At 44.5% G+C, this 19,862-nt stretch overlaps 1 protein-coding gene across 1 annotated transcript in view; it reads left to right on the top strand.

Annotated features, from left to right (window-relative positions):
* clcn3 (chloride channel 3) overlaps positions 1–19,862 on the top strand; it is a 61,962-nt gene that overhangs the window by 27,352 nt on the left and 14,748 nt on the right. Inside the window, exons 2-7 of the mRNA XM_063186432.1 lie at positions 6,649–6,809; positions 11,447–11,546; positions 14,174–14,361; positions 15,860–15,982; positions 18,906–19,112; positions 19,493–19,573. Of these exons, the coding sequence (XP_063042502.1) occupies positions 6,649–6,809; positions 11,447–11,546; positions 14,174–14,361; positions 15,860–15,982; positions 18,906–19,112; positions 19,493–19,573 (860 nt within the window). The remainder of the gene's footprint in view (positions 1–6,648; positions 6,810–11,446; positions 11,547–14,173; positions 14,362–15,859; positions 15,983–18,905; positions 19,113–19,492; positions 19,574–19,862) is intronic.

The raw sequence follows: 19,862 nt of genomic DNA, 5'->3' as shown, positions 1-19,862 counted from the left end.
ACATACAGAGTGTGCTTGCTTGTGTGCATGATGTACTGGCCTAGTTTCTCTGTTTCTTGAGGTGTGAATAGGCTCATATTATTTCTGTGTTGATAAATTGGCAGATAAATTGGTGGATGAATTCATATTCACTTGATGGATGGTACGATTGAACATGTTCTTTTCTTAGAAAGGTGTTTTAGGAGAAATTATTTGGAGAACATATTTGTTAAGTTAATTTGGAAGGTATTTAGTATTTAGACCCATGCCTCTCCATAATCCTCTTATAGAAAGGGAGACCACAGGTTATGTGAGTTTAACTTAACATTTCTTTAGCACAAATGTGTAATTGGAGAAAAGGCCTTGGTTTCAGAGTGTAATGAATGATACACTGGCTGCATTGATTTGTGACACATTGTCTGTTTCCCAATGTCCAGTGTTCTAGCCTTGCTAGGACGTGAACCGCCCAGTGATTGGATACCCCTTGGTGAACTCTGCGAAGTATCCAATCACTGGGCGTTTCAAGTCCTAGCAAGGTTAGAACACTGCACATTGGGAAACAGCCAGAGTAAATAAGTCTTATTCAATCTAAACTCCTGTGGAAATAATTAAAACCTGTTATAACTCCTCTATTCACACTGTTCATTATTTTAGGGAAAGCTATTTTGCAATCCTTTTGTGACTGAAAAGAAATTATTCACACAGACTTAGGACACATTATTTTGATTATACAGACTTGGAACAATTGGAGTTTGAAATGTCTGATACTAGTCTATCAAGATTCAATATATTTATTTTCCGTCTTGTACATACATAGCTGACACACCACACATGACACTGGCACAAAAAAACAGCATAAAGTACCATCATAGGCCTATCAGTTCCTGTGTGTTAGCCTTGGAGAGTAAGCAGTATACACCGCATTCCACATTATTACGCAAATGACATTTTTCGCTGTTTCCCCAAATAATCAATACAAATGACAGTCGTCATAATTTTCAAGTCATCAGCCATTAGAGTACAATTAAAGCGTTTTTGAATGAACCTACCAATGATAATGGTATTTTTTAAAATATTAAAAAACTTAAAATGCCCAAAATGCTCTGTTCCAAATTATTACGCAAAACAGTTTTGTAGTGTTGTTTTCCAAATTTCTTTCTTTTTTTTCCCATTTACATCAAAACAGTGGGCATTTGGTACCATCTAAATTACATTTCAATGTTCAAAACTTGGTTATAAGCTGTAACTGGAATGCTGCATTTAACATTGAAGTCAATGGCAGGGCATTGCATGGGAATTGTGGAAGCCCAGATATCCTTGATGCTTTGCTCTCAGCTGTTTTTGTTTGTTTGGTCTGGTGACCCACACTTCACTCTTCAATATACCCGTAGATTTCCCTGCCACGTTTAGGTGCTTTGAAGGTGATGACGTTCTAACTCACCAGACATAACATCCCATTCGTTTTCAATGGGGTTTTATGTCTGGTGAGTTAGAATGTCGATACCACCAAAGCACCTACAGGTGGCATAGAAATCTACGGGTATATTGAAGAGTGAAGTGTGGGTCACCAGACCAAACAAGCAAAAACAGTTGAAAGCAAAGCATCAAGGATATCTGGGCTTCCATAACTCCCATACAATGCCCTGCCATTGACTTCAATGTTAAACGCAGCATTCCAGTTAGTAAGAAAAAGAGCTTATCACCAAGTATTGAACATTGAAATGTAATTTAGAAGGTACCAAATTCCAACTGTTTTGATGTAAATTGGAAATTTGGATTACAACACTACAAAACTATTTTGCTTAATAATGTGGAACAGAGCATTTTAAGTTTTTTATTATTTAAAAAAAATACAGATGTCATTGGAAGGTTCATTCAAAAACTTTTTAATTGTACTCTAATGACTGATGACTTGAAAATTATGATGACTGTCATTTGTATTGATTATTTGGGGAAACCGCGAAAAATGTCATTTGCGTAATAATGTGGAATGCGGTGTAGAGTTGACCTTTACATTCCATGTAGATTAACTTGCTTAACATTCTTCTCCAGATTTTGTTGAGTGTTGCATTGTGTCAATGACTCTCTTCAGAAGTGGAATAGGGGACAGGCACTGGTATGGTTGGGAAAAACTTTAAATTTTACATAGCCTAGCCTACTTATAACATTCACAACAGCATAACCCATTTGCATTTTAGCTGTGTGTACAGTGTGCATGTGCGTGCGTGCGTGCGCGTACATGCGCGTGTACGTGCGTGAGTGTGTGTACATATTATTAAGACAGACTGAACGTGTGTGTGTGTGTGTGTATCTACTCTAGTAGTCACAGGTCAAAATGGGCACCCCCCTCCCCCAGTGAAAACAGCTGTAACATGGAAAGTATACATCTTACACTCAAATAAATGTACAGTGTTTCTCTTAAGTACCATGGGTACATTTGGTAATTTTTTCAGATTTTTTTGAGACTTAAGTGCGCAGGCTCCTGTTGAATTGACATGGAATGACCCTGGTGTGTGTGTGTGTGTGTGTGTGTGTGTGTGTGTGTGTGTGTGTGTGTGTGTGTGTGTGTGTGTGTGTGTGTGTGTGTGTGTGTGTGTGTGTGTGTGTGTGTGTGTGTGTGTGTGTGTGTGTGTTCACATCAGTAGGCACAGACTGCCGAGGGCTTATCATGCTGCCTGGCTGGCGGTAGGCAGTGCACTGAGCTCAGCCCTCATCACGTGCTCTGTGTGCTAGACAGAGGTCAAGGTGCGCTTGGAGCTGTCTTAGGACACTTACTTCCTGTTGCCAAGTGTGCGCGTGTGTGTGTGTGGTGCGTGCGTGTGTGTGTGTGTGAGAGAGAGAGAGAGAAAGAGGGTTTATGGGTCTTATGAGAGCATGACTATGACTTGGCCGGGGTGTGCGTGTGCGTGTGCACCGATGAGTTTGAAAGAAAGATGGGGAGAGGGAGAGAGCATTTGACTGTGAAGTATCATATGTGGGGTGTATGTGTACTTAAACATGTAATATGACAATGTATCATGTAACTTGTGTATCAAGTACATGTACATGTAATACAACAAATAATCACATTGGAGAGCATCATGGTCGTAGCATTGACGAAGGCAGTGCAGAGGCTATTAGAACCATAACAACAATGGCTAGTCCCACGCACAGCCCTCAGCTATCTGAATCGAGTGATTCCAGACGAAAACAGGCTCTCCCCCAGTGCTTTATTGCTGAGGCACCCACCTTAACAACAAGCACCCACCACCTTGACTGTAGGGACACATAGGAGGCGAAACGAGCGAGGCGAAGAGAGGTGAAATTCAGTGACCGCTCAACCGTCATCAGGTCGTTGCGGCGAATCAAATGGAATGGGACAGTTATATTGTTGATTTGATTGGGCCGCCGCAGGCGAATTCGCTCCTCATTTGCATAACATTAAACTTTGTTTAATTATTTCGCTTCGCATCGCTCCTGTTCGCTTGCTTTCACTTGCCTTCGCCTGTCTCATAGGAATGAATGGCGAAGTTCGCTTGGCGCCAAATTCGCGTCAATGTGTCCCTACTGTGACAAAGTCCCCTGAAAAGATAAAGTGTTGCTGAATTTAAGTTGCTTCACCACAACAATGTAAGCTTATTCTTTTTGGGATTTCCATGTCATATTTGTTTCGAAACAGCAAAGAATAGCCTTTCCAATGATGATTGCCATGCCTCTGATACTGGCGAACCCCTCCAACACCGTGACTAACGAAATGTTTGTCGGAAAAACTGTAATATTATGTTGATGTTTTTAGTCTTGCTAGCTTCTGCCTCGGCTTCTGCAGCTCATCAAAGCAGCTCATGTTCAAGGCAGTGTGTATTTTGTAGCCATTGAGGATTGCCTCATTCACAGCTCATTTGGCTGCAGATTAGAGGAAGGAAGCGCCATAAAACCTGAACCGGTTTATCAGCGGGCCAACACAAATACTACACGCTTACCCAAAAAGGTCCCAGTGTGACCTGCAAGTTCAGCCTGCTGAGTGCAGATCTAAGAAAGGAGAGGAAACTGCAACGCAGGATGCTGGGCAGTCAGCAAACAGAATCATTCCACACAGGAGGGACCTTTTGATGTAGTGCGCACTGCGTGTCAGTGTCTACCCTGTTGCTCGGCCATCAAAGAGATTTCTCACGTACAGCTCTGCATTTCATACAGAGAAGCCCACAAGATCTGATATGAGCTGCAATTTAAAGCACTATATTTTAAAACTGTAAGCAATGTTTTGTGTATTTGGCCGCAGGTCGAAAGCCTCTCTGAATTCTCATTTCAAGTACAGGTAGCAGGGACCCCGGTTTGACATGCATAGTTTTTATCCATATCCTGTAGTCCGGTGATGAAAGCAAACCTTTAACAATGCAATCCACGTAAAGTGTCAATATGTAACCCACTACAGCTGAGCTGCAAGGACATAAAGTTACAGCCGGGTGATCTTTGTATCCAACCACACAGTTTTGGAATCTGACAAATTGTAAAAAATGACGTCACAAAACATTTGCCACACCACGTTTTCTCTTTTAGCAGAATTTTCTTTCTTGCTTATTAAAGTACTTAGATAGGAGCAACACTTTACCACTTAAGCAGACAACCGAAGTGCCGTCACAGCCCACGGAGAGCTGAAAAGCATTTAGATTGGCTGTTGTGAACAACACAGGATGTGGGTCAACACCATTAAAACCACAGCTGGAGGACTCATGTTCCCATGTTGTGTTGATCAGGGTCGTGTCCAAAACCCTGGCACTGCACCACTGCAAAAGCCCCACTACTACTACTACTACACTGCATTTCATACTGCTGCAAGATTTGGCCACCCTGATTCGATCCCGGGCCACAAACAGGGCTCTGACTGTCACACTGAAATGTCAGGGGTGCATTTCTCGACAACATCTTTGCTAACTAAGATAGCAACTTACTTGTTTGCAATGAGATTTCCCATTGAAAACCTAGTTAGTTGGTAACTGGTTAGCAACGGTGCTTTTGAGAAACGGGGTCCAGGTTCATTGGTGTGAAATTCAAAGAGCATACACAACCTTAGTGATGGCCACACCATCACACAGAAACACCAACTAAACCAGAAAGCAAAGAGAAAAGGAAAAGTACTGTAGTGTTACTTTGAAATGTTTGACTCTGATGTGACATCAGTATTACCCAGAATCCTGTCGGTAGAGGCCTGTTAAACTGATTATATGAGCCGCTATGCTTGTTGCTAGAGTTAGAAAGGTGTGGTGGTGGCTAGTCTAGCTAGCTACAGTACCAACCATGTGGTTTCTCTTTTGACTCTAGGTGACTCGTGACCCTGCATAGGGGTAAATCCTTGGCCGTGAGTCAACCTGACAGCCCAGTTCTCAGCGGGTGAACCCAGGACAGAGTTGGGACTTTGTTGACAGAAGGCTGGGGTTGAACTAGAGTCCATGTATTGTTTTATAACACGGGCTCACAGAATTCCGTGAAATGAACACGTCCTTGTTGTATTTTCGTTCTGGGAGGGTACCAGGTTGAACTCATGGGGGGTATTCCAAGAAGTAGGAAACTAGTTTAGCTTAGCTTTTGGGGTAGTGGTAAGTCATCTAATTGAAGATGACACCTGTGGGCTATCTATTTAGCGGGTTTACCACTTCTTGTAGAATAACTGAGCGAGGTTTCACTTAAAACATGTTCTTAGAATATTCCCCCGGTCAGAGTCACTGTTTGTATTGACACAAGGTAAAAGGGTTAGAATTAAGGTGTGAGCAACTGGATTTGTTTTTTGGGCCGAGTTCATTTGCCAAATATGTCTGAATCAATGAGAAAATGTTCACAAATGTATTGACTTACACAAGGTTGTTTGAGTTGAACAGCTGCTCACTGTGGCACAAACATGTTTCAGGCTGGGGTTACCTATGCTTGTGGTGTTTTGTTCTTGTGCGCTTATTGATTTTGGCTTGTGTGTATTGTAGCCTGGGAGATCGCATGCTCCTTTGCACAATCGTAGGTCTGGTGGTAACCAGGCAATGTGTAATTTACACGGCACCTGATATGTAGAACAATAACGGTGTGATATATCCCTCTCCTGATCTCCCCTCTCCTCTATCCTCCTCTCTCCTGTGTTTTAGGCGGGGTTTCCCAACCTTTGTTTGTCTCGCGTACCTCCTAAAGCCTTTTTGTCATACCCTGAGTACACCCTCACTCATGCTCTATATCCCAATGTCACTATACTCAATGCATTTGTTCATATGTCCACGTAACCCCTGGTTGGGAATCACTAGGCCATGTGGAACAGGGGTGGGCCGGTCAGCTACTCTCTCATGTATGTCCTCAGGTTCTACATTCACACACATCGCTACTAGTTACTCGCTGAGCGTGAGAAGTCAATGGAATGTTTGTATTTCAGCGAAGCTAGAAGGCAGATTCTGAGATAAAATATTTTAACTGGAGTGAGGCAAGTAACCAATTAGAATGCACAGTTTGGATCATTTACAGTTAACTTCTCGCTTTTGCAGTAGCTGTTAAACCTGCGGGAATGTTAAGAGAACCCTCCATGAGCAAGTGGCGAGCGAGTAGGCGAGTGAGAGAGAAGCGAGTAACTAGTAGTGAGGTGTTTGAATGTAACTTAACTACGCCATGCTTAACTCTCCTCTTCTTCTTCTCTCTCTCTCTCCTCTGTTGTTCATGCAGGTTCTAACTACGCCATGTCTAACGGGGGCGGGGTGGTGAGTAGCTCCACCCACCTGCTGGACTTGCTGGAGGAGCCCATCCCGGGCGTGGGCACCTATGATGATTTCCACACCATCGACTGGGTGCGAGAGAAATGCAAGGACCGCGAGCGGCACCGCAAGGTGAGACGAGCATGCACGCACGCACGAACGCACACACACAGTATATACACATGCGCAGGGTCGCTGACTGCTTTTGTTGGACCTAGGACAACGTCATCTGAAAGGCCCATGCATACTCATGGCACGCATGCACCGAAGACAACATGCACACATACAAACAAATGTTTATTTCATAACCCACAGCAGCACTCTCATTTTCTTCTATTTGACCTGAAAATGCTTTCTAGTTTTCCTACTTACCTACTTGCAATGGAGTTGGCAGTCTAAAGGGTGGTTTATGCCTCAAGATCAGCGTCCCTGCGTCGTGATGCAGTGAGCCGCGCAGTTAACGGAGTGAAGCCCCCCCCCCATCACGCAGGTACTCTGGGGCACCTCCCCAAAATTGTGTCTCGACGCAGGGAGCGACGGCGTGAAGTGCGAAAATAGGTCTCTGATTGGTCCTCTCGACCAGCCTGCTCTGTCCTCGAGTCCAGAACAAGCTACTTCCTTGTTCTAACCTTCGTCGGTCTACGGACTGTGAGCTCTTCATTAAATAAGTTGCCCGTGCTTTGTCGTTTGATTTATTTACACGAACCAAAGACAACACGTGCGCTTGCAAGTTACCACGCTGAAGTTATTTGGACAGTTGAACAGTGGTTCCGAGGACGAGGAAACATTCCGCTTCGTCCTCGACAAATGAGCCACTTCTTTGTTCCAAACTACCACGGTGGCTGCCAGTGCGATCAAACATGCACGTGATATAAAGATGTAATGTTTCATTTTCATTGTCGTCGAGTCTGTGAAGCGAAAAAAACAACCGACACGTCTAGGTTACTCTTTGTATTGAAGGCAGTTTGAGCTTGGAATGACATTGCGCAGACCGTGCTTCAAAACAGGGCATAAACCAAAATTAACTGCATCATGGCTGCGACAAGCTCACTCTGTGGCACAAGTAGGAAGCATAACCCGCCCTTTACTCTGTTTGAATTCCAGCTACCTGAAGTAGGGTAGATACTAAGTGGCCTACAAAGAACGGTCCAAATTTGGAGGGTACAACTTTGTACACTTTTCATGCTCAGTGGCACTGTTTTGACCATCGTGGTTGAGGAGCCTCAAAATGTAACATTCACAGACAGGAGGAAAATGCAAAACAAGCCCTTTCTTTTTTCTGTCTTTCTTTCTTTCTTTCTTTCTTATCCTTATTTTGAATTTTGGATGTATTTTGAAAGTAATAGGCCTACACCCCAGACATGACTCAAGGAGAGCATCCTCCAACCAGGCAGCAAACGTATGCCGTTGGAGGGACACCTTGTTTTTATTACAAAATGAAATGAAGTCGACCAGGAGAAGTATTTGGTTTTATTATTCATCGCAAAAATATATAAATGTAGATATAAAATATAGTATATTAAAAGTATTGAAGAGAGTTGTTGCTTGCTCTCACTAATTGGAGAGACCGCGGAATTCTGTGTGAACGCATGCACGCAAGCACGCACGCTTGACTGTGTACACTCTCTCATTGACATACATTATTCTGTAGGAACAATGTAGATTTGTTTGGCTGGGTAGTTTGTTGGTGCTTCATTGGTGTCATGTGGTAAGATGAACTCTTTCAGTTTGCTTCTCAAAGACGTGTGTGTGTGTGTGTGTGTGTGTGTGTGTGTGTGTGTGTGTGTGTGTGTGTGTGTGTGTGTGTGTCTGGTGGTTTGGTACAATGGAAAGTCCTCAAGGTCTCCAGTGACAATCTGTGTGTGTGCATGTGCATGCGAGCGAGAAAGAGAGACTCAATGTGTGTTGGAGAGAGATGTAGAGTGTGTGTGTACTCAGAAGGGGGTGTGTGTGTGGTTTGTCTCTTTGGTTCTGAGTAAGCAGATGTAGTGAAGATGTTGAATTTTGGATTTTTGAAAGAGTGTGTGTGTGTGTGTGCGTGTGTGTGTCAGGAAAGTTGCTCTTTTTCTGTCTTTCTTTTCTTTTCTTCTTCTCTCTCTCTCTCTCTCTCTCTCTCTCTCTCTCTCTCTCTCTCTCTCTCTCTCTCTCTCTCTCTCTCTCTCTCTCTCTCTCTTTCTGGTGGTACAGCACAACCAGCATCAGAGGTAGGCTGAGCTCCTTCTCCTGCAGCAAACCCTAAGCGATGTAAACATTACTGCAAGTCTCTGCTATTAGATGTCGCTTGTGCGTGCGTGCGCGAGTATTTGAATATCTGGTATCCCCGAGGCCAGGTGGCCTTCCCTGTGTAGTGTGTTCGTGGAAAGCAGAAGAGATAGTGAGTTGGAGATGAGAGATGAAGCTGGCTTTACACTTCCTGCTTTAACTGCTGAGAGGCTGTCAGTTAGGTGTGTGTGTGTTTGAGAGAGATATAGAGAATGAGTGTGTGTGAAATTGAAAGTGTGTGTGTGTTAGGGGTGGGTATTTGAAAGGAGTTCACGATTCGATGCGCATCACGATACACATACCACGATGCGATACTATCACGAAGCATTGCAATACATGTATTTTTACGATGCATTGCAATATTTACTTCATTAATTTTCTTTTTCACCTTTGCCAACATTATGCAATAAAAATAAAACTATGATGGTTTATACGTAGAATAGGTTGCAAAAGGCTAATATGATAGTGCTTCCAAGCTTCAAATCATTATCACATCATATCATGTGGGTTTTTAGATGCGTCCCAGCATCTCTATAAGAGGGTCTGTCTGTCCGTCCGTCCGTCCGTCCGTCCGTCCGTCTGAAACGCATTCCTTCAATTGTGTCTGAAACGCATTCCTTCAATTGTTCCTACCTGTGGCCACAAGGCGGCAGACTTGCCATTTTGGACCGGAGCGAATGCGTGCAAGCATTCTATACTAAACCGGATGCTAACGTTGGCGAAAAGTAGCCTAGCCACAGGCTAACTGACAAACGTGAGGCCAACAACTCAGCCGATCGTGATGTACGCCACAAATAGACCAATCGACCTCATATTTAGACACTACAATGTTGATTTCTGCCTTCGATTTTCATCAGTTAAGAAATCTAGCGTCGGATTAACACATTATTAAGGTAGTAAAGCGAGTTGCCGCCATGTTTGTTTTCCAGAATCACCAGAGAGCTCACGTGCAGCATTCTGGGTAATTGAGTTTCACTGCTTTGTGCCTCGACGGTGAATCTGGTATTGAAAAAAAGTACATACCGGTAAGCGCATGATTCACCCAAACGGTTTTATTTATTTATTATTTGTCGATGTTTAGATTCTTTCCCACATGCACATAATGCTGAAATGGCGTGATACTAAAGGTTGTTAGGCCTAATAAATGTCTGGTAATTTGTAATGTTCACTTCATCTAGGCTATGTGAAATTTCAAATCATAGCCTATGGTTCTTTTCCAAATCCAAGAATGATAAGCTTATTATACCCTAAACTGCAAAAAATAAAGCCATGTCTCGCCATTTTGCTGCCTGCCACAATATTTGGAGTGTCCATGATGACCAATAAACAAAAAGTACATCCTCGGGGGGCGTTGACAGGCTAGGAGGAGGCCAGGGGGGCGTTTGGGGGGGGGGGGGGGGGGGGGTGGGGGGGGGGGGGGGATGGCATAGTTGGAACTGGCATAGAGGGACGCATCTGTTGTCCGCCTGTCGGCCTTGTTTTCTGGACAAAGGGTAACAGAACTTTGAAAGGACACGTCACAATACTGCGCCCTTGTATCGCGATACAATATCTGCGCATCACGATTAATGACGATTCGATTCAATATCGTCACAGCCCTAGTGTATGTGAAAGAGAGACTGTGTGTGTGTGTGTGTGTGTGTGTGTCTGTCTGTCTGTCTGTGTGTGTGTGTGTGTGTCTGCGTGTCTGTGTGTGTGTGTTCGTGGGTCTTGGGTCGTGGTTGTGTGTGTGGTTGAGAGAGACTATGAGATGGCACAGTTGCATTGTGTTGTGTGCACACTAGAGCATGACACGGGAGTGGATTTTCATTCCCATCCCATCCCGGTCCCAGAAAAAAAATCCCATCCCGTCCCGTCCCGGACTGGAGTAAAAGAAACAATCCCATCCCGTCCCAACCCAATGTTTCCCAATCCTGCCCACTCCCACTCAAAATCAATCCCACTCCCGTTTCATAGGCTTTTTGAATGAAAAAATAAGCGAGCGTTCCCGCTCTCATTCATTTTTATTCCCGCTCCTGCCCGCTCCCATTCATTTTTATTCCCGCTCCTGCCCGCTCCCGCTCATCTTTAAAATTTTGACTCCCACCCGCGGGAATCCCGCGGGACCCAAGGGAATTCCTGAAAAATGTCATCCTCTAGTGCACACTGAAGCTGCCTCTCTCTATGGATACGCAAATGCTCAAATCTGTGGACTGTGAAGCAAGCCAAATAATTCACTGCATTTTGCCTCATTTTCTTAAAACATTCATTGAGCGGATCTTTTAAATACCGTTAAAATGTGGAACGTTTGGATTCTGCTGTGATGAAGCTCAGTTCAATTCAATTCAATTAAGGAAGTAAAGTGTGTGTGCGTGTGTCACTTTTATCGTTTTTTAACACGCAGTGAACCGGTCTTTTTAATATTGTAAAGGCTTGGAAAGTTTGGATTCTCTTAAGCTGCATATCAGTTATAAATATATAAATGTCAAATCAAATAAAGAGGCAAAATGTGTTTGTGTGTTTAACAGATCAACAGTAAGAAGAAGGAGTCGGCGTGGGAGTTTACCAAGAGCCTTTACGACGCCTGGTCAGGATGGCTAGTGGTCACTCTCACTGGACTGGCCTCAGGTAGATCATCGCACACACACACACACACACACACACACACACACACACACACACACACACACACACACACACACACACACACACACACACACACACACACACACACACACACACACACACACACACACACACACACACACACACACACACACACACAACCCTACAGGCAGATGCACAGTGAAACATGAGACAATTGCCAGACCAACTTCTGTCTGTAAGCTATGGCACACACACACATACACACACACACACACACTTCGCACTGTCCCTCTCCAGTCCTATCCTCTCTCTGTGCTTCCTGGAAACTGTCCCGCACCATAATAAAATCAAATCTTCCACAAATTTCCCGGCTAACCAGCCTAACGAGCTCAACAGGGCTCCAATTAAGTTAAGCGTCTGGCCTGAATGGGTCCACAGTGCGGGCGGGTGGAGGACGCTTCCGTCAGAGGTCATCTCCTTTCGCACCTGAACAGCACTCAGAAACAGTTTGTGTGTGTGTGTGTGTGTGCGTGCGCGCGTACATGTGCGCGCGTGTGTGTGTGTGTGTGTGTGTGTGCGCATGCGCGCATGTTTGTCAGTGTGTGTGTGTGCAGGGGCCAACTTTAAATGGCTTAAAACAGGCTGACAGTGCGGCCGTGTGATCACTGCTTCCATCATGTATCCCCAGGGACAGTGCAGGTGTGTGTGTGTGTTTCACTAGTGTCTACAGCAGCTAGAGATAAATAGGCTGTGCGTGCGTGCATGTGTGCGGGCGGCGCGCGTGTGTGTATGCTTGTTTCTGTGCCTTGCTTTTCTGCCTCGGTCAAGGTGTGAAGCAGAAGAGAGTGGCATAGCTAGATATACATAGCTATTCCATTGAATGCAACATTTATTATGGCTTCTTGGAATGCATTGAAATGTTCAGTGTCAGAAGGTTTTCTGACGTCGCATGAAAAAGACCCATGGTTGTGCCCTGCTTTGGTTGGCACTTAGTAACAGACACTTTTTGGACAAGAGGCTAAAGCTGTTAGTATGATGTAACATGTCTGTGTGTGTGTGTGTGTGTGTGTGTGTGTGTGTGTGTGTGTGTGTGTGTGTGTGTGTGTGTGTGTGTGTGTGTGTGTGTGTGTGTGTGTGTGTGTGTGTGTGTGTGTGTGTGTGTTACTATGCCTGTATAAAAAGAAAATGAAGCTGTTGCTGGGATGGCGGAATAGATAGAGAAGTGTTATGGAGGAAGAGAGATGGAGAGATGCTCTCTATGCCTCCACTGAAAAGAAACATGTCATAACGCATGATTGTAGTCAAATTTTTGGAGACATTGAGGTGTCATTTAGATTGGCCGGCTGGATGAAGTGGATTCATTAAGCTGCCATCTTTAATCTAACAGGCAGACTTCAGAGGGTGATGACAAGCTGGCATGTAGCACAATCACAGAACTGCCATCTGTTCTCCTGTTCTCCTCCTTTCTGCATCCTTCTCTCATTTCCACCTGCTGTGTCATTCCTTCCATCCGTCCATATATCTCTCTCTTCATTCATTTATCTTTTCATCCATCCCTATCCATCTCTCTGTCTTTTTGTCCCTTCCTGCATAGGGTTGCACGGTATACCGGTATTAAAAAAGTACCACGGTACTAAGGCATTTGAAACGGTAGGCCGACTATACTGCGTTTGAAAAGTACCGGTATGCAACAATGAGGCAAACGACAACAGCTGCTGCAGCTACTGAATAGCGGTTAGCGTTAGCGATTGCTTAGCACTCTTATTTGTACATTTAACTTACAGTTGGAATAGTATCATGCTAAACTGTATGCAGAATTTGCACAAGTGACATTATTTTTGATTGCTTTGTGAATCCATCCTGTAAAATTGCCTCTTTGGCTGTAGCAAGTTAGCTAAACATGCTAGGTTACGAGAGAACTAGCTCATTTACTCGGAGGGAGACACAGATGGTGTGTTCCAATACTCGTACTTTCCGGGAGTTTGTACAGGGAGCTGGAAAAATATTGCATTACAGGACATAGAATCGTTACAATATTTTATTCGTTTTTTTTTTTTTTAGTACCAAAAAGTACCGAAATACATGTTGATACAGGTACCGTTACCAAAATATTGGTATCGTGACAACACTATTCCTGCATTACTCTCTCCATCAACCCCCCCTTACACTGTCTTCTCTCCTTCACCCCCCTTCCACCTATAATTTCCACCAATAATTTATCATCCATCCCTTCCTCAATTCCTCCTCCACTCCTCCATCCCCCCATTTCACCTCCTTTATGCCTCCTTTCACTTCCACCCTCCCCTTCCATCCCTCCATCCATCTCTTTTCATCCATCCGTATCCAAACCTCCCTCACTTCATCTCTCTCTCTCTACATCGATCCATCCATCCATCCATCCATCCATCCATCCATCCATCCAAACTGTTCTAATGACAAATGTGATGTTTTCCTGTACATTTTTATCTATGCTTTTATGTATTACATCCACCGGCCAAGGGACAATAGGCGGATAATTAGCATGTAGTCCTATAAACTGCTATAGACATCTGTGCTGGCTGCAAGGATAATGTTTAATTTCTACACTTTCCCTTGTAAAAATGAATGAAAGTCAAAACTCAAAATCTATTCCTCCTCCACTCCTGCAGGGGCACTGGCGGGCGTGATAGACATTGCGGCTGACTGGTTGAACGACATCAAGGAGGGCGTGTGCCTGAGTGCCATGTGGTTCAACCACGAGCAGTGCTGCTGGGGCTCCAACGAGACCACCTTCGCCGAGCGAGACAATTGCCCCCAGTGGAAGACATGGGCCGAGCTCATATTGGGACAGGCAGAGGTATACACACACACACACACACACACACACACACACACACACACACACACACACACACACACACACACACACACACACACACACACACACACACACACACACACACACAAACACAAACAAACACAGAGGTTAGAGACAAGTGCCCCCAGTCGAAGACATGGGCTGAGCTGATACTGGGACAGGCAGAGGTACACACACACACACACACACACACACACACACACACACACACACACACACACACACACACACACACACACACACACACACTATGCACATATGCACAGGGTAGAGACAAGTGCCCCCAGCGGAAGACCTAGTCCGAGCTCATCCTGGGACAAGCAGAGGTATGGAGATGGAAAGACTGTCACACTAACTGACTGGACAGATGGGCCGATGGGGGACGAATAGACAGAGAGGCAGGCAAAGGAAATACAGGTGCCCCCACTGCTGGTGGAGCTAATACTGGGATAGGTTGTGGTAGGATGGACTAATATGCCCAGACAGATTGGATGGAGGGACAGACAGACACATTGCCAGCTATACACATTGTGTAGTGGGGGGACAGATACACAGAGGCAGGCAGAGTGGAGACAAAAGGGCTCCTTGGGACAGGCCTAGGTAGGAGGGACTGACTGACTGACACACGGACGGACGGACGGATGGATAGACTGGTTGACTGAGAGACGGGTGGAGAGTCAGGCAGAAGGACAGACAGACAGACTGACTGACTGACAGGGTGGTGGACAAACACGAAAGGCCAATGGACTGACATACAGATGGGCTTGTGGACAGACAGGACACATACTATATTGATAGACAGGAAGGCGAGCAAGCTGGTGGTTAGTCCCGTTTGTAAATGCGTTTCTCTGGCTCTTCACCACGGCATTGTTTTTCTCTTTTGTACATGTGAACTTCAGTAACCCAACACCCATGTACTGTGTTTCAAGTATACATTTGCTTAGTCAAACTTGAAATTGCAAATGTAGTAGTAGCAGTAGCAGCACACACTTGCACATACATTGAAAAAAAACATTTAAATAAGGGAGGCGGTAAAAGATAAATTAATAAACTAAGGTGGAAAGATAGGATCTACATAGTGTAAAATATCTAAACACACAAAAGATGCAATCATGCATGGCTGTAATTGTGTGCTCTCTGTTCTTATGCCTATCCTCCTCCTCCTCCTCCTCCTTCTCCTCCTCCTCCTTCTCCTCCTCCTCCTCCTCCTCATCCTCCTCATCCTCCTCCTCCTCCTCCTCCTCCTCCAGGGCCCTGGCTCCTACATCATAAACTATTTCATGTGCATCTACTGGGCCCTGTCAAGTGCTTTCTCTTTTGTAAACCTATGGACTGTATTTCAAGTCTACATTTGCTTGATCAAACTTGTAATTGCAAACGTGCAAAAAAAACTGCAACCTTGTGTCTTCGTAGCTACTATGCATGACTGCAATTTTGTCATTCTGTGCCTCTCCTCCTCCTCCTCCTCCTCCACCAGGGCCCTGGCTCCTATATCATGAACTACTTCATGTACATCTACTGGGCGCTGTCCTTCGCCTTCCTGGCCGTCTGCCTGGTCAAGGTGTTCGCACCCTACGCCTGTGGATCGGGGATCCCTGAGGTAAGGCATTGGAGATGTGGACTAACACAGGCATGCATGCATGCATGCGGAGTTGCGGACACACACGCGCACGCACGCACGCACACACACCCACACACACACACACACACACACACACACACACACACACACACACACACACACACACACACACACACACACACACACACACACACACGCATATAAACTCTCAAACATACACAGATACACAAACACACACTTGAATGCAATTACTCATTCAAAGCATTATTGGGACTTTTTAAGATTGTAGACTGAATTATGGGAACAAGCATTAGAATGTTGTTAACACGCACATTTACGTAGTACAGTTGGACATAATGTGCAGTGCTACCATCAACTGCGTACGTATCGTAGCAGTACCTCAGGTGTTACGTGTTACCCAGCTTCCCCCCTGAGCTGCCAGTGTCTGCCACTGTCATTAGGAAGGATTTCCTCACACACATGTAAGATTAAACTTTCAACTCGCTGGCCTCAATCTTGGGTAACACAGGGCCTTATGATCAGGCTTTGGAATGTACAGCAGTGGCTGGATCTCAGTAGCCAAGCAAGCAGGCAGACAGGCACCAGGAACTCTACCAGGCAGCGTTTTGACTCAACCTTTTTCCTTTAGGGATTAGAATCGGGAAATGTCGAATTGAGGAAGGGGCTCAGTCAACCTGACTTGTGGAAAGACGAATATGGGAAGAAGGGAATAGGGAGTAGGTTTAGTATTTCTGCTTTTCTGTAGGTTTGATGCTGTATTTCTGCATTCCAATGTGGAACCATGCTTAGTTGGAGTGCGTCATGGTTCTTCAAATACCAACCAAAGATTTGTTTGTGTAATGTGAGAAATCCGGGTATCTGTGTGAAAAACTTTACAAAAAAAACATTGTTCAGCATTTGAATGGTGTTTGATATGAAAAACTCATTCATGACAAACTAATATGTCTCAATGTATTGGTATTCTTCTAGACATTGAATGTGTACATGTAGACTTAGACTTAGATTTAGAATTTAAATAATAGTCGTAAGAATAAACTTCTTAGCTTTTTGATTGTAATGATTGAAATGCATACTGATTGTTGTCAGCAGGTGCTCCCCCTTGTGGTCTCCAGATGTAGTGCAGGGCAGATGCAACCCAAGTGGAGATGATGTGAGAAGTGAAGCATGATGCATTGTGTGAAACAGGACAAATATTGCGTGTGTCCTCTCAGCAAGACCAAAATGTCAACCATGCAGACAGTTTGTTTCATTTGTTTGGTGAAATCACTGATAATTCACTGACACGACATATTGAATCTCTCTGGGTATTGACCATGTTTAACAGTAGCAAACTGTACCTTTCCTAACACCATAATAATAACCTTGTGACTAGCTGTGTATCTAGCTAGCAGTTCATTTAAATGCCATTCAAGGTGAATGCTGACAAAATCGAAGCAAAATGGCACCCTTCTAAAGGTCCCTCTCGGTAACCATAACAACCCCTCGTCATTCAGTTAAAAAAAATAGAAGGGGGAAAAAAAAGAGTTGGCCTCATGATATTTAAAAAAAGAAGAAAAAAATCAAGCTCGACATCTCCAGGGCAACGGCAGGAGATCAGTCACTGGATGTTTGTGCTTAGCGAACACCCGGAAAAGGGTTAGTTCAGGGCCAGTGAAGTCAGTGGCTCACAGAGGACTGTGATATGGTTGAGATTTCTTTTTTTTCTGTCAGAGGGTCCACAGTTGCAAGTCCTTAAGTGGCAAATGTGCTTGTAAAGTGGAAAAAACAGTGAGGATGGCCAGTGCATAGGCCAGTGGTTTTCAAAGGGGACCACTGGTGGTCTGTGAGATTTCAAGTGGTCTGTGAGGGGATTTCTACAATCATAGTCAGCCTTTCCAAAAGTAAGATAGCATGGGTTGTTTGTAACACAAACACATCTGATGCACATCGTTTTCTCTCTCTACAATAAAACAAGCCAGTAATTTATAGAAAAAGAAGCGATCTCCAACTAAATTTGCAGTGCCTAGTACTTACAAGCGTGAGTGAATCCAGTGAAGCAGCTCAGCTGGGTAAATGCCAAAGCAGGAACACCTTGGAAAGCCAAAAGGACAGCACAGCACAGCACAGTACGGCACAGTACACTACAGCCTGAGCCCGAATAAGGTCAATCTGACATCAGATAAGGAACTCCCTCTTTCCCTCTGCTGGTGCCAGCTCCTTAGCTTTCTTCTTGTTTATCTTTCTTGCCTTCTTTTTTCAAAATGATAGGGAAAAAACATAACGTGATAATGAAGACTGTGTCCTCCACACCGTTCCTTTCCCCAGTCAATTCTGACAATCCAAGGCTACCTGGTGAAGTGGACTTTGGTGGTTAAGACCATCACTGAATCACTAAGTCTTAACAAATAATTATTTTTTTTCTGTAGAGAGCAGAGAGAGGGTCTGAGGCACTCTGAAGTGAAGTTAAAAGTCCTTTATTACTCTGAGTGGGACAGATGTATGTAATAGAGGACTTTTAACTTCACCTCAGAGTGCCTCGGCCTCTTTATCTGCTCTATACATGTATTCCTGGACACCGATGAGCACCTGCAGTTTCTTAAACCTACCCACAGACGCAACTTAAACCCCCCCCCCCCCACTCGACTCAATTATTTTATTATTATTTTTATTAATTATTTATTTTGATATTTTTCTCAAGATACTCAGACTAACTTGGCAAGTGTGGACACAGATGATGAAGACGATGACACAATAACCCATATCACCGTACAAATAATGAATACTACTTATTTATACATTATTTCTCCAGATCAAGACCATCCTTAGTGGTTTCATCACCCAAATGGACACTGATGAGCAAGACGCTGGTCACCTGATAATGTAAGAACTTATTACTAATAAAAACGTATACTTCGCTTCTTCTCCCCCTCCCCTCCGTCAGATCAAGACGATCCTGAGTGGCTTCATCATCCGCGGCTACCTGGGCAAGTGGACGCTGATGATCAAGACGATGACACTGGTGCTGGCGGTGGCGTCGGGCCTCAGCCTGGGCAAGGAGGGCCCGCTGGTGCATGTGGCCTGCTGCTGCGGAAACATCTTCAGCTACCTCTTCCCCAAGTACAGCAAGAACGAGGCCAAGAAGAGAGAGGTACACGCACGCACGCACGCACGCACACACACACACACACACACACACACACACACACACACACACACACACACACACACACACACACACACACACATAAAGCTAGGGAGGTCTTCGTCTTCAGGCTGTAGTAAAAACGAGGCCAAGAAGACAAGAAGAGAGATGGGTGTGAGAAGATGGCCATGCGGTGTAGTAGTGGTTAGTTAGTAGTTTGGAGACGTTTGTATGAACCTGCTTTCATTGCGGCTAGATGAATTGATGAATATGTCAGGGGATGTCTTGCAAAATGAATGATCTTCTTCCTCCAAAAAATAAAAAATATTTTGCTGACGTGTGTGTGTGCGTGTGTGTGTGCGTGTACGTGTGTGTGTGCTATCCAGGTGTTGTCTGCAGCCTCAGCAGCAGGTGTGTCGGTGGCTTTTGGGGCGCCCATTGGAGGGGTCCTCTTCAGTCTGGAGGAGGTTAGTAACAAACACACACACACACACACACACACACACACACACACACACACACACACACACACACACACACACACACACACACACACACACACACACACACACACACACATTCATTTATATTATTGACTTGGCACGCACACAGTCTCTCTCTTTTTTGAAAAATGTTACTCTACTCTACACACACACACACACACACACACACACACACACACACACACACACACACACACACACACACACACACACACACATTTACATTACTGACTTACGCATGCACACATACTCT

The sequence above is a fragment of the Engraulis encrasicolus genome, chromosome 21 (genome assembly GCF_034702125.1).
Source record: "Engraulis encrasicolus isolate BLACKSEA-1 chromosome 21, IST_EnEncr_1.0, whole genome shotgun sequence".
Lineage (NCBI taxonomy): Eukaryota > Metazoa > Chordata > Actinopteri > Clupeiformes > Engraulidae > Engraulis > Engraulis encrasicolus.
Note: the sequence above shows the minus strand (reverse complement) of the source record. Positions and strands in the feature narration are given on the sequence as shown.